The following is a 14,701-nucleotide window of genomic DNA, read 5'->3' as shown; positions in this document are numbered from 1 at the left end:
TGCACCCAGACTGGCGCTGGAGAGAGGAAGTGTGGCTGCAAAGGATGCATGTGCAGTGGGAATGGTGAGGGCTTCCACCACCAGCCCCACAACACTTGCAGGAGTCAGAGATGCTCTTCTGAAATGTGTCTGTGAGATGATGCTTTGAACTGCTCTTGCTCCCTTCCACCAAAACACCCTGAGTCAGCAGAAGTCATGGAAAATACTGACCTTTGCATTTGTAAACTCTCTAGATTTCTCATCCCTGCACCACACATGCTGTTTTCCTCTGTCCCAGACCAGATCAGATCTTGCTTGTGGCTTATTCCACATTCTAGCATGGACCCAGACACCTTCCTTTCACAGTGGGGAGTTCTCCCTCCCAAACCAGCTCTTCCACCCTGAGGCTGTCTCTGGGCAGGAACTGGGCTGTCTCCTCTCTCGTGGGGTGGATGGGCCCCACAGCAGCAGGCAAGTGATGCCCAGGCAGACTGGCTGCCTTGGCATGGCACTGGCTCCCTCCTGGGAAAAGCTATCATGCAGCCAGAGGAGGAAAACCAAACAGATGGGAGGCAAAGCTTTGCAGCTTTTTGTGCCATTCCCTGAGCTGCTGCACTCAGGAAAATGCATTTCAGGATGAGCCAACTGCACCCTGCAAACACCCCTTGAGCCATCCTCTTCCCAGCTCACCCCAAGTGTTTCCTGCATGAAACTTCGGCAAGTAAATGGGGAGTTTGGGTTTTGTTAAAACCCAGTAGTTTGCATTAAAGCAACTCGTGCTCCTGCCAGCCTGCAACCTGGAAAAAGCTTGGCTGCTGACACTTTGACTCACTGAGGTCCCAGCGGAGAAGTGGTGATTTGACAGACTGTCCCAAACTTGGGAAAACAATGGCACTGGAGTGCAAGCAGTGGGAGAAAAGCTCTTTCTGCTGCAGTTGGAAGGTACCTTGTGTAGCTGAGTACCAGTGTCTCAGCCTGCTTTATCCCTCTGCTGTCCTTTTCACAGCCCCCTTTCAAACACCCCCAGCTACTGGAAAGGTGTCAGAAAAGGAGTGGGGGGCAATAAAAGAATGGGAAAAGAGTAGAACTGCTAGGAAAAGGGGGAGCAGGCACATGGTGGGCAGCCCGCCACCTCCTCCCCAGCACAGGGGGCTCGGCCCAGAACGTACCATTTAGCCTTTCCACAGGGACAAAGCCTGGGAAACACATCCCCAGGGGGCTCGACCTCTCACTCCAGGGGGACACAGCTCCGGGGCACTGCGGCACTGGCAGAGCCCGGGAAGGGGCTCAGGGCCCCTCGGCTCTGCATGCTCAGGCTGTCCCCATCTCTCTCCCACCCTCCCAGAAAGGAGGAGGGGGCTGGCAGCCGGCAGAGTGCGGTGGGAGAGGCGCAAGGCAGGCGTGCGGAAGTCAGAGCCCGGGCTCGGCCAGCCGGTGAGAGGTAGGGAGCCCGAACCCCTGCAGCAAACCCAGTGCCGGCCCCTCGGGCTCTCCCCGAGGGGTGAGAGACAGACCCCCGGCTGTGCCTTCAGCCCTCCAGCCTCCCGGGGAAAGAGCTGCAAATGGGGGGAGATGCAAAGTTTGGGGTGGGCGTGAGGTCAGGTATCCCTTCTCCCTCCCCCGCTTCGCGTTGCTTTGTCTGTCCCGGTGGTGGGGAAGTCCTGTGGATGCAGCTCTGCCGCTTAACAACCAGGGAGATGGGGAAAAGCATCACTCACAGTCCTCTGCTTTCGGTACCCACTCATCCGGGTCGGGAAGCTGGGCGTTTGGTACCCTCCAGCATCACCTCCTCCCGCACGTGGAAAGACTTAGTGCACTGGGAAAAGCTGGGGAGCTCCAGGAAAGCACCGCTAAGCAAGACCGGGAGGGGAAATGGAGCTGCTTTTCACCTGAGCTCTGTTACAGGCAGTGCCTGAAAACAGCGTTTTCCTTGCAGGTTGAGGAAAGGAAGAGAGAGCATATGGAAAAGCTCACACCAAACTAGGCAGCTGGGCCAGGCCAGGGAGCAGTGCCTGGTGCTGGGCAGGATAACCCTCTCCACTGCTCATGCATGACAACCATTTCTTCTTCCTTTCCACCTTCCCCAGGGGCATTTTACCTTTTGCAATTTCTCATCTTTCCCTCTGATCCTCAGCTGCCTCACGCCCAGGGCTGGGTCCTGAGCGCTCATGGGGATGTGTCATGTTTGGAACTGATCAGGCAGGGATGAGCCTTCTGGGGAGGATTTCCAGGAAGGACAAACCTCATGTTAACCCACCAGGGTTGATAATGTGGGGCTTGGGTGGGACAGTGATGCTATGAAAGCCCAGACTTTCTCTGGACCTGCAGCTCTGCCGCTGATCTGGGCATGAGGAGAGGCTGGATGGGAAGCAAGAGAACAGGGCACGGCTGCAAAAGCCTGGGAAAACATCAGTTACCCCTCCTGATGGGTTTCTATGGAACACTGTCAAGTGAATTTAAAACACAAACTGCAGCCAGAACCAAGGGAGTGAAAAACAGCCTGAAGGAATTGCCCACGCCTCCCCGTTGGCTCTTAAGGAACAATGTAAGGTCACCAAGCCGAACACGTGCAGTCAGTAAATGCCAGCGTTGAGGTAGCCCTGGAAACCTTGATTCAGGCTGCCTTTGGTGTGGGATATGCTGCAGCCCTGCCTGCTCATTTTCCATGCCCGGGCAGCACAGAGGAACAGCTTGTACATGGAGCAGGGGGTCCTTGGGATGGCTGCTCTGCTCCCAAAGCCGAGGGGAAAGGGCTGAGCCAGGCAAGGAGCAGCTGCATGATAAAAAAAGTACTTTTGGGGTGAAGAGAGGGGAAAACATCACTTTGGAGGAGATGACAAGAGCCCTACTCCGTGGGCCTGCTTGCAATACACACAGGGGTTCTGTCACTGTTCTCAGATGCTGAGAATTTTTGCAATTCCCATTTTCCAAGCACAGACCTGGCTCTGACCCATGGTAACAGCTACATCTCCCCAGAGCCCCCAAGCTCTGGGCAGTCTGATACAGTCCTTGCCCTGAGGCTGCCAGCATCACAGTCTGGAAAGCTCAAGCCCAGGTGATGCAAAGTATTCCAGAAATAAAACACATCTCCCTAGTGCCTCAAACCCGGCACCTAACTCTAGTGGAAACCTCTGATCTTGTTCCCTCTGTATCTCAGCTCATTGTCTGGAGCACAGATCCTGCAGGAGAGATCCTGAGGCAGGGTCCTGGCAAACCAGAGATAGGAGCTCACCCATGTAACCCAGAGGGTACAGCTAGGGCACAAACAGCCCAAGTTCAAGGGCTCCTGACCCCCTCAGCACTCAGCTTTGCAGGTCCCACAGTGTTTGCTGAAGGTTGTTTCCTCCTGTGTAATTCGGGCGGTGAGCGATGCTCGTCTCTCCTGAGACAGCACCTCGCTTTCCACGAGGCTTGTCTTCACCAGGGCGTCTCATAGTTTCCAAACAACAATGAAAGATATGTCACTGATGTTCTTCCTCCCCTTTTTGAGTGTTTTACAGTGAATGTTTGGCTGCTGCCTACACACACCTGCGTGACTTCAGGATGGTGGCTGCAAGAGCAGACCCAGAGACCCTGGCAGTCCCTGCAGCCCTGCCTTTCCCCTCCAAGGTCTTAATTTTAAATTGGCTCAATGCAAATCCAAACTCGCCAGGAGGCTGCCCAGCCACAGACCAGCCAAACAGCTCTCCATCACTCTTCTACCTCCCACATCTCTGTAGGAAAGTAATAAAGCTTTACCTCCAGCATACAGGCTGGAGCACCAAGGCCATGGCAGAGAGTTGGCACAGCAAGGTTTCCCCAGCCCTCATCTCTGAGCTGGGGGGATGCCAGCCTCTGGCACAGCCTGTCTGGGACTGGAGGGTGCATGGGAGCTAAAAAATGGGTACAAAATGCTCTTGGGAGGATCTGACCAGGCAAGGAAAGGAGAAGACAGTCACCATCAAGTGTTAGGTAAGAGCTGTCATCCATGAGGCTTTGGGAAGCTGCTTTGTATCACTCTGCAGAACTGGCTGAGAAACCTGTGACATGTCTGAACCTGAAAGCAGGTCAGCAAAATGCCTGACACGAGGATTTTTGGTATGAGCAGGGTGAGGGTGTTACATTTCACCCCTGCAAAATAATAAAGGCAATTCCAGTGCAATACCACAGCTTGATGGGGAATTACCAGGGCAGAGCCTTAACCAAGTATCCGATTTCCTTGGGGGAATAATCAAAAACCCCTAAATGCCAGCCAATCCAACAAATCCACATTTCTGGGGAACAGAGAAGAACCAAACCCCAGCAGTCTAGGGGGAGGGTTTTGGATCTTCTGCAGTGCATGGATATTTATCTCTTCCAGAAGATCTTCATGCAACATGTGCGTGCTCCCTAAAGGTGTCCTCATAGGACCCATGGCACCATGTGTACATAGCACTATGTGTGCTAGATTTCTTTGCCAGGTGGTTTTGCACTTCAGTTCAGGGAGGTACTTTGAAGGTATAAATCCCATCTCTGTGCTTTGTCTCCTGGGACCCCCTGTCTCCCTGTGTCACAGAAAACATGGTTGGGAAAATCCTGCACATCAAGGCATGACAAGAATCCATCAATTTAACCACAGGGTGGCTGCCTGTCCAGCTTCTAGGTGGTATGATCCTGAGATTAGCTCAGTTGATCAGAGCATGGTGCTAATAACACTGAGGTTGTGGGTTTGATCCCTGTATGGGCCACTCACTTAAGAGCTGGACTTGATGAGCCTTTTGGGTCCCTTCCAATGCAAAATATTCTGTGAAATCTCCTGTGTCACTTCTCTGTATCACCTTGTGCACTGTAGGGAAGATGAGCACAGAGGACTCTAGCAATGGGACCTCTCCCACCCCGCCTCTCCTTGGGCTTCTGGTTTCAACCACGGAGCTGGTCCCACCCAGCATCCCATCCCCTGAAATGAGAGACCCACTGTCTGTCATCGTCGCACTCGTCTGCATCTTCCTCCTCCTGGCGACCTTCCTCATCTTTGTGACCCTCTGCAAGCCAGCAGCGCTGGACCAGTCCCTGTCTGGACCCCGGGAGTGGATGCCCCACCACCCACTGGATGCCAGTGAGCCCCAGCTGAGGCTCTGGAAGCGCCTGGGCTCCCTGCGAGGCTCCATCAGCAGCTTCAGGAGGAGCAAGCCAGTGTCTCAGAGCCAGCTCTCCTGCCCCAGGAGCTCCCCTGCCAGACAGGACTGGGACATCATGGAGTCCACCAAAATGTGATCTCACTCTGCTGTTCTTTCCCAAGCTTTTGGTTCAGGCTCAGTTCCCTCCTCAAGCATCCCTTGGTATCCTGGGCACCCTGTAAGAGCCCCTTTGAGCAACTCATTTCCAGGCAGTGGCTCTGTGAGGCAACAGGAGATTTTGCAATTTCAGGTTTCCAAATGCTTTCCAGGTTACTGTTTCCTGTCAGGAAAGGTGGAGGCATCCAAACTACACCCACATGCATCTATAACCGAGCAGCCAAAAAAAAAAATCCTGCTGCTTCATTTCTTTTGGAAAACATTGTGCAAATTGTGCTGCACCTGAACAAACAGCTTGGAAGAGAACGGAGCAACCTGGCTGCCTAAAGAGGGGCATCCCAGGGCAAACCTGCTCCACAAAAAAGCAATCCTCAGCTGAGATCTGCCCACTGAGCTGTGCTCCTGAGCAGGTGGAGGGAGGCTCGTGTCCCCAGTGTGCTGCCTGGTCCCTGCCTTCCCCCTTCCCATGCACCTCACTGGGCTGCCTGGGACATTCCTGCTCTCTGGCCCTGCACTGCCTGGCTTTGGGAGAAAGGGATGGGGAAACATTCAGAAACTGTCCTGTTGCTGTAGGGACGCGGGGATGTATTTGAAGGGAGAGACCTGTAACAAATGGTTCACACTGAAGGTGTAAATTAAAGTAAAGCCAGGTGATGACCCATTTCTGTTTCCCTCTGGTGTTGTTCTGCAGAAAACAAACTTCCCCCAAATACCTCCTCTCCTTTGCCACAAAGGGCCACTTGCAGGGGTACCCCCCTCTTTTGGGAAGCAAGTTCTAAGAAAAGGCACTTTGATGCCAGTCAGACTCGAGTTTCCTCCATTCTTTTGACTTGCAAAATCAGCTCAGATTGAGGAGTCCCAGGCAGGGCTTCTCTCTGCCTACAAATCCACTCTGGGACTACGGGCAGCGGCCTGACCCCAGAGGTATCACCTACACCGTGCCACGGAACAACAGGTGATGAGGAGCCACAGCACTCCTGCTTGGGGACGGGCTACCCTGAGCACAACACACGGCTCCCAGCAAACCTTTGTTGCAACAGGCAAAAGGCTCCTTTCTTCTCTCCCTGTGACTCACCCTGCCTGCCACAGCCGGGGACAAAGCTGCCCCTTTCCTTGTGCTGGGAGAGGTATTCAGGCAGGAGGAGCCTTCCCAGGGCCCTCTGCAAAGAGCCTTTGGTGCCCGCTCCAGAAGAGCCCTGGGTTTGAAGGGATGCTGGAAGGCCTGGGAGGCCGGTGTGAATGCCTGCATTCATTTGCTGCTCACTGAGCCATTCAGCCCTGCCACTGCTCCCTCAAAGAGAAACAAAAATGAAAGCAGAGTCCAAATGCTTTTCTCCCTCCGTTTTTTCAACCCCTCTTCGAGCATCTCTTTGCAGGCACTCTTCTCCCTCCCCCTTGAGATCTCTGCCTTGTGAGAAGGGAGAAAGCAGGGATGCAGCCAAAGTGGCCTCGCCAGCACAGGGCTTGGCTTTTCCCCTCTCACCCCCCTGCAGAAATGGGGTGAATTTCTTAATTTTCCCTTGTTCTTTGCTGCCTTCTCCCCAGCGCTCACTGCCTCTGTGAGCAAGAACACACCTCTCTCACACACACTTCTCCAGGGGAAGACACCACTGACAGAGAGAGAAAATCTCTGCCCTGCGCTTCCTGCAGCTCACAGTCAGTGGGGGGACCCCCTCCTCCCACCCAAGGGTGGAAAAGCCACGTGCCTGTACTATGCTGCTGGCGGCCGGGATGTCCTCGGGGACGCTGACTTCGTAGCTGCTCTGGAGGAAGATGGGCCGGTTGTCGTTGATGTCCAGGACGGTCACGTACACGGTGGCAGTCCCGGTGCGCCGGTTCCCGGTGGGGCCGTTGTCTGTACGGGAGACAAGGGGAAGGGGAGGAGGTTCAGTCACCTCTACCTCTGAACTAAAATCCTTTGTCTTTTCTGCAGCTTCCAAATCCCACGCTGAACCACGGGTTTGGGTGTTTTGGGTTTTTTTTCCTTTCCTATCCCGAAAGGAAAAGGAAAAGCCAAACCACCCCCAAGCTCTGCCAAGGAGCCCAGTGAGGCTGGAAACGCAACTGGTCGATAGAGAGGATTTGCAATTCTGTACACTGAGTAATGTACGCTGGAAGGGACTGCTGGAGGCCAGGGATCTGGGAGATGAAGACAGGTAGGGGTCTGATGAGTTTTCTATAGCCACAGCTCAGCTTATAGTCAAGGAGCACCAGGATACGTTGATGTTCCACAGACAAGGACATGGCAGCATGGCTCTTGGATTTGCAGGAAGGATGAGGCACTGGGAAGCATCGGTTGGGTTTGTTTTTTTCAACATGCCTGATGCAGTGAGTGCTAAGCCCACCCAGCTGGAGCCCATGGGATCTGGTTCCTGGGAAAACACAGGCAGCCTGACATCCATCGGAGGAACATAACAGACCCTTTACCCCTTGGGATCTGGTCCTGCGTGCCCAGCTGGTGCAGCATCCCTGCTGCAGCCCCTGTGGCACCTGCGATGCTGTGCCCCTGAGATTTCTGACTGGCCACTTATTTCTCCTTTCAAAAGGGGCATCCAAGTGGTCTGTAAAGAAGCATGTCATTATAAAGCTCTGGGGGTGACAGCCAAGCTGCGTTTGGCACACGGGCCCTCTGCACGTGCCAGGTGGCTCAGGGTTAATCAGCAGCCACGGAGCCAAGGGCTGGCATGGATTAGGGGAACGTTGTTGTGGTGCTGGCATTTTTGGGTGGAGGGCTGCCCTGGACAGTGCAGAGCCTCTCAGGATTGGGGGGCCCCACCTTCCCCAGGGGAAAGGGGCTGGGCAAACCTGAGAGGTGAATATACTGTCTGAAAAAGTTATGGTGGGACCAGGACCTACTAATTCACGTGAGTTGTGAAATGTTAACACCAAGCACAGGCTGTGGTTTACAGAGTGCCTCAGAGGTTGCTGCCTCTCTGACACACCTGCATGGCCATGCCATGGAGCTGTGTGGCAGTGGTCCCATGGGATCAGTGGGAAATCCTTACCAATGGCTTCCAGGATCAGCGTGTACGATGCCACGGTCTCCCTGTCCAGACTCACGACTGTCCTGACCACCCCATCCCTGAAGCCAACGCTGAATTTGCCATCCTGGTTCCCACCTGCAACAAAGGACAAGGACCAAGAAATCATAGAATCCTGGAATGTTTTGGGTAGGAAGAAACCTTAAAGATCATCTTGTTCGATCCCCTGCCATGGGCAGAGACACCTTCACTAGACCAGGTTGCCCAGAGCCCCACTCCAACCTTGGACACTTTTAGGGATGGGGCATCCACAACTTCCCCGGGCAGCCTGTTCCAGTGCCTGACCACTCTTTCAGTGAAGAAATCTAATCTGAATCTTCCCTGGTGCAACTTGAGGCCACTTCCTTGGATTCTGCGGCCTGGGCACAGGGTCAGCCCAGCTGTGGAAGGATGATCTTGTATCTTGTCCTAGGCAGAGCTGCTCTGCAGCAGAAGTGGGCAGAGCACCTTCCCTCTGCCTCATGGAATGCTGTGCCAGCCTCACAGAACCAATGGCCATAGGAAAAGCTGAATCATAGAAGGGCTAGATCATTTCCTGAACGCTTTGGAAGCAAACTGGGGTAACACTGCATGTGAACTGCGGTACCTGTGGGACAACACACCCCGTTTCACTCGCAGTGAGGCCGGAGGGGCTGCGACATGAATCGCCAGGCTACTACTGTGGAAAAAAGGACTCTCTGCTGACACTTCTGCTTTCACCCTCTTCCTGAGGGCTCAATGCCACACATGCAGTTTGCAAATCAAAGCGTGGCCAGGGGGTTCCCCGGTCTCCTGTTGCAGGAGCTGCAGCTGCAGTGAGAGCCCAGCACTGCCCGGGTGGCATCACTGCCACTGAACCCCACCACCACACGGGGATACAGAGTGCCCCAAAATTCCATTTATGGCTTCCAAGCACAAGCACATGTGAATGCCACCCCAGCCCTTGCTCCCCAGCCATGTCCTGCCCATCCTCATGCCCTTCCTGGCTGTGTCCCAGGGGTGCTGGGGGTCAGTGGTCGCCCCCAGGCAGGGGACAGCAGAGTGGTCAGCATGGCAGGAGCCAGGCGGGGCTGTTCAGCAGAGGGCGATGACGGACAAGGTTTGCAGGGGCTGGGAAAGGCAGCGCTGAAGTGCAGAACACCCTGGCCAAGGTCTGGGGCAGCCCTGTAGCCAAAGCTCCTGTTTCACATGGGGTTCATACCTGTGATGAAGTAGCTGAGCTCGGCGTTCAGCCCCACATCAGCATCCGTGCAGTTGAGCCGGACCACTTTAAAATCCCGGGCCACGTTTTCAGGCAGCGACATGTTGTAGATGGCTGGGAAGAAGGTGGGGTTCTCATCGTTCACGTCCAGAACTGAAAAGGGGAGCAGAGTTGAGTGTCCCCCTCCAGGGCTGCCCCTCCTGCAGAGGCCAGGCTGATGTCTGCTGGGCTCCCAAAGCTCCTGTCTGCCGTCCTGAGCATCCCAGGGAATGCTCTGCCTGACTCTCTCTGGCATTTGTGTGGTGTGGGTGCCTGCAGAGCAGCTGTACGGACTGGTCCCCATAGCTGCAGGTTGTATTTACCAGCCTCTGATACATACAGATCACCCTCCTCACAGCCAAAAAACCCCCAACTTACGTCACTGTAACTCAATTCAGTATTTGCACCAAACCCATTTCCATGCCCATTTGAAGAGAAAGCTGGGGCTTAAATATAAGGTCAGTATTTCCTGGTGTATGGCAGAGAGCTCTGGAGGTACAGGACCAGGAACTTCTTTTCCAAACTCAGGCCCGAGGACAATCCAGGGTCAGTTTATTTCCAGATGATGCTCATCCTCAGCCCTAGGCTCACATGAAGCCAGTAAATAGCAACGCATTAAATTAAAGACAGACCACGCAATATAGTCCAGCTCTGAACTGGGAGTGCGTGGGCTATCCAGGCACACAGCTGATGGGAATCACATGCTGAAGCAAAAGACAGGCTGAAAGGAGAAGCAACACTGGGGATGAGGGAATGGAGGAAAAAACAACAGAGAATTTGGGGGCCCTGCCAGAAAGACCATGTTTTCTCCGTCTCTGCACTGTGCTGATGGCAGACACAACAGATGCTCTGCTGTGGGGACAGCAGAGCAATGGGCTGCCCTCCCTGCGTCCTGTCGTACACAGAACCAGACTGGATCCTGTTTTCAGATCATAGATCCGTCTGATTCCTCTGCGTGTCTCCCATATAAACCACGTCTCCTCCAGCGAGGAGTCCTTGTCACCGAGGGACGGAGGGGTCTGTGTGTCTGGGCACGGCGCGGAAGGGTCTCGGTGCCCCCACCTTTGACAGTCAGGGTGCTGGTGGAGCTCTTGGAGGGCACGCCGGCGTCGCTGGCCACCACCCGCAGGTAGTACTGGGCGATCCTCTCCCTGTCCAGCACGGCTGTGGAGGTGATGAGCCCGCTGGTGCTGTTGATGAGGAAATCCATGCGGGGCATCCCCACCTGCATGCGGTACGTCACCTGCCCGTTCGGGCCCTCGTCCAGGTCGATGGCCACTACCTGGGGGGGAGAGCAGGGGGGAGCCTGAGCATCTCCTGATAAGGAAAATCAGGGTACAGAAACCCTGAGTGTTTCTTTGCCCCCAGGGATGCTGGGATGAAACGTAAGGGGCCTCAAGAGGATCCGCCCTGCCAGGAGCGAGCACGTGGGGTGCAGATGCCACAACCCCTTCTGCATCCCCCCAGATGAATTGTTAGAGAATGGAGAGGAGGGAGAGGATGGGAAAAAATGGAGAAGGTGGGGAAGAGGACTTGAAGCATCCCCCCTGCTGGGAGCCAGCACACAGGGTGGGATGCACAACCCCTTCTGCATGCCTCCAGTTGCATTGCTAGAGGATGGAGGCGATGAAGGAGAAGAAGAGGATAGAGAAGATGGAGAGGACAGAGAGGATGCACTGCTAGCCTGCTTTGCAGAAGCAATGGCAGCGATGGCAGCAGCTCCCAGTGTGGGGCATGGCAGCAGTGGGACACACTCACCTGGAAGACAGAGGAGCCTGCGGGAAGGCCCTCGGCGATCTCGGCAGCAAAGGGCAGGTTTTGGAAAGTGGGGTCATTGTCGTTCAGGTCCAGCAGGTTGACAAAAACTGTGGCACTGCTGGTAGCTCTCAGGGGTGGCCTCCCACCTGTAGAGGCCAGGAATGGGAGTCTCAAGGTTAATACTCGAGCTGTTTCCACTCCTTTCCCCTAAAAAGGAGGCCTCATTCCCTATGCAGACAGTAGTGAAGAAGGAGGTGATGCCCCTGATTTGTCATGGATGATTTGTCATGGATGGACCCCTAGTTGGAATTCTAGAATGGTTTGGATTGGAAGAAACATTAAAGACCATGTAGTTCCAACACCCTGCCATGGGCAGGGACACCTTCCACTAGATCAGGTTGCTCATAGCTCTGTCCAACCCGGCCTTGAACACTTCCAGGGATGGGGCAGCCACAGCTTCTCTGGGCAACCTGTTCCACCATCCTCCGAGTAAAGAATTTCCTCCTAACATCTAATCTAAATCTCTCCTCTTTTAGTTTAAAATCGTTACCCTTTCTTCTATCACTATCTGAAAATAGAAATTTATCTTCATATCTCTACCTTTTTTCCTAAAAAAACCAAGTTTCCCTGATGTACGATTTCCAGAGAAAAATACATCAGCTCTTTTTCCCCCGCCTGCTCAACTGACTGTCTGGGATGCCGATGGAGCCAGGTTGAGGGGCAGGAGAGTTCCTGCTTCCCAGGCTCAAAGGTTCAACTTGTTGTTGTGAAAACAACCTGTGAGGGAGAGCGGAAGGCGAGGAGGGAGCACTGTGGGATGGAAGTGGGGCTTACAGTCGGTGACGGACACCACGATCCTGCGCATGAGCTGGGCCTCCTGGGCGTTGGGATTCTCCCGGTCCAGGAGCACGCCGGTGGTGCGGATCTTGCCCGTGGTGCTGTTGAGGCTGTAGAACTTGTTGGGAGGCCGGATGCTGTACACCACCGTGCCATTCTCCCCCAGGTCCGGGTCCACAGCCACCACCTGCCATGGAGAAACAGCAGAGAATTAAAGCAGAGTGCTGGGAATTAAGTCCCACATGGATTTTCCAGTGTCTAACAACAAATCTGAGCTCACACGAGAGGCTTCCCTGCACCAGTACCAGCAAGAAGCTCCCCTTCCTCCATCCAGCTCTGTATTTTCATGATATTTGCAGGGATTTTGCACCCTCGAGAGTGGAGTTAAATCTCCCCAGAAATGGACTGTGAGCCCAGGAGGTGATGGCATGGCAAGAGAGACACAAGCATGAAGCAATCAACCTGGCTTTCCTTCTTTTAAATAAAACCAGCTAAAAAACAAGGACCCTGCAGAAAAATAAACTAAACAGGACAAAGAGGCACTCTGAGAAACTTGTGCTGCCGCACCCAGAATGCTGGAAGTAATTCCTTGGTGGAGTTCTCCTCCACGTCAGATATTCTGTGTTTTACTGCTCTCCCTGTGACATTTTTTATTACAGGGGACATTTACATTAAAAAAACCCCCAATTTCATTGCACTCATAACTTCCCCAGCTCCCGCTGCTTGTCCTGCAGCTGAATTTACATCGGATCGGTGACAAAATAATTATTTTCCCAGCAACTAATTGGGATGTCAAAGGCAAGATGACTTCAAGCTGGTGCCGAGCAGCGGGGCTGGTGCTGTGTGGAGGAGAGAAAACCACCGTGCTCTGGCTCGGGCAGTGCTGCCAGACCTTTTCTCCTCAAAAAAAAAAAATCCTTTTTTTTTTTTTTTCTCCAGCCTTCCTCCTTATATGATTTTGTGGATTGTCTTCACTTTTCCCTCATTTATTTTCCATTCTGTTCCCATCATTTTTCTCTCGGCGTGATGGAGTAGAAGCCTCCCCCTCTCCTTCTCTTTTATTTCGCCAGAGGGACTTGAAAGGCTGTAAATCAAAGTCTTTCAGAGAGGTCCTTGAAGGAGGTCGCAGGCGAGGCTAAGAAAAGGAGAGTTTGGCCAAAATCCACACAATTTGGAGAGGAAAAATAATATCCCAGCAGGGAGAAGAAACACAGGGAATGGGCAGCAGGTAGCAGGCTCAGAAGTAATGTTTTAAATGGAATTCTGCAAGATGGTGCTGGACTGGAGATGACACAGGCTCGGAGGTGACACCGGTCAGGAGGTGCCACCCATTTGGAGGTGACTCCCTGCTCCAGCCAGGCTGGTGACAATCTCACCAGGCTTCTAGTGCAACCACCACCCTCCCTCGCACGTACTGTGGTGACATCTGAGTTGGGGGGTGTCATTTCCACCAGGTTGATGAAGTATGGCTCATCCTTCCACATGGGATAGTTGTCATTGATGTCCAGCAGTGTGATGTTCACCTGCGAGAGAGCAAGGAGGCAACTCTGAACCAGGAGGTACAGCTTCCTGGGGCGGCACAGTGTGTCCCCTGGATATCCCCAACACACGTTTCAGGCATTGGAACAGCCTGCCCAGGGCAGTGGTGGAATCACCATCCCTGGGGGGATTTAAAAGATGTGTAGATGTGGCACTTGGGGACGTGGGTTAGTATTGGGCTTGGCAGTGCTGGGGGAATGGTTGGGCTTGAACGTCTTAGAGAGGTCTTTTCCAACCTAAATACTTCCATGGTTCTGTGAGTCTATGTTCTCCCCCTGAAGGGGAAAAAACCCATGGAAAGCCCACATCCTGCACCTTCACAGTCAAGGGTCCTTGGCATATCTGAGGTGGGTTTGGCCCCCGTGTGTTTGTTAAAACCAATCACAGGGCACAAGGTGTGTTTTCAAACAGCTATTTCACTGGGAGGGGGATTGAAATCAGTGGGGGAGAGGATGCAGCAGGAATGGGGCAGGAAAGGAAGGAAAAAACCTGAGTCACTGGTGAAAAGCAAGAAGGAAAAAAAAGAATAAATGAGAAACCAGGAGAGGGTACAGGGGTGGGAGATGTGAAGACAAGAGAGCACGGGTAAGGACGGTGCTCTGAAGTGTTACCTATCTTTGTTTTCAGCCTGAGAAATGGCATCTAAGTGACAGCAGTCAGTCTGTGGGATGCATCCTACTGCCTGCGAGCCTTTCACCTCCCCAGATCACCCATTTCAATACAGCCTGTGAGGCTATGAAGGTGTCTGAGGGGAGAGCTGCAGCTCAAGGGGAGTGGGGTCCTAAGCAGGGGGTCTCAGTGGAGCTTCTCCAGGGGTCTTCTCTGCTCCCAAGTCCCCGTGTCCTGCTGTCACACCAGGCTAAGCTGCTGGTGCCACCCCGTGGTAGGAGAGGTGAGTCTGGACAGCACAATCTCCAGGGACAAGCCAAGGCAACACGGTGGCCCCTGGAGAAGGCTGGTGACTCACCCAAGCACTCCACATGCTTGTCCATCACCCAAGACCCTTATTACCGATCAAAAATGATTATTTTGAGCTCCACGTGTATATCCCTGCTAATGGCAGCAGACAAACTTAC

The 14,701-nt window shown here is 53.7% G+C and overlaps 2 protein-coding genes across 2 annotated transcripts in view; one reads left to right on the top strand and one right to left on the bottom strand.

Annotated features, from left to right (window-relative positions):
• The window catches only part of CDH23 (cadherin related 23), a 194,781-nt gene that overhangs the window by 41,237 nt on the left and 138,843 nt on the right, over positions 1-14,701 (bottom strand). The window contains exons 21-27 of the mRNA XM_064662202.1: positions 13,502-13,609; positions 12,084-12,273; positions 11,250-11,395; positions 10,554-10,773; positions 9,453-9,605; positions 8,237-8,350; positions 6,938-7,086 (exon numbers count right to left, since the gene is read on the bottom strand). Coding sequence (XP_064518272.1) covers positions 6,938-7,086; positions 8,237-8,350; positions 9,453-9,605; positions 10,554-10,773; positions 11,250-11,395; positions 12,084-12,273; positions 13,502-13,609 — 1,080 coding nt within the window. The remainder of the gene's footprint in view (positions 1-6,937; positions 7,087-8,236; positions 8,351-9,452; positions 9,606-10,553; positions 10,774-11,249; positions 11,396-12,083; positions 12,274-13,501; positions 13,610-14,701) is intronic.
• C8H10orf105 (chromosome 8 C10orf105 homolog) lies at positions 1,215-5,908 on the top strand. Its single transcript, XM_064662213.1, has 2 exons — positions 1,215-1,420; positions 4,790-5,908. The coding sequence occupies exon 2, from the start codon at positions 4,795-4,797 to the stop codon at positions 5,209-5,211; it is 417 nt and encodes a 138-aa protein (XP_064518283.1). The 5' UTR covers positions 1,215-1,420; positions 4,790-4,794; the 3' UTR covers positions 5,212-5,908.

Source organism: Pseudopipra pipra, chromosome 8 (assembly GCF_036250125.1).
Source record: "Pseudopipra pipra isolate bDixPip1 chromosome 8, bDixPip1.hap1, whole genome shotgun sequence".
NCBI lineage: Eukaryota > Metazoa > Chordata > Aves > Passeriformes > Pipridae > Pseudopipra > Pseudopipra pipra.
Note: the sequence above shows the minus strand (reverse complement) of the source record. Positions and strands in the feature narration are given on the sequence as shown.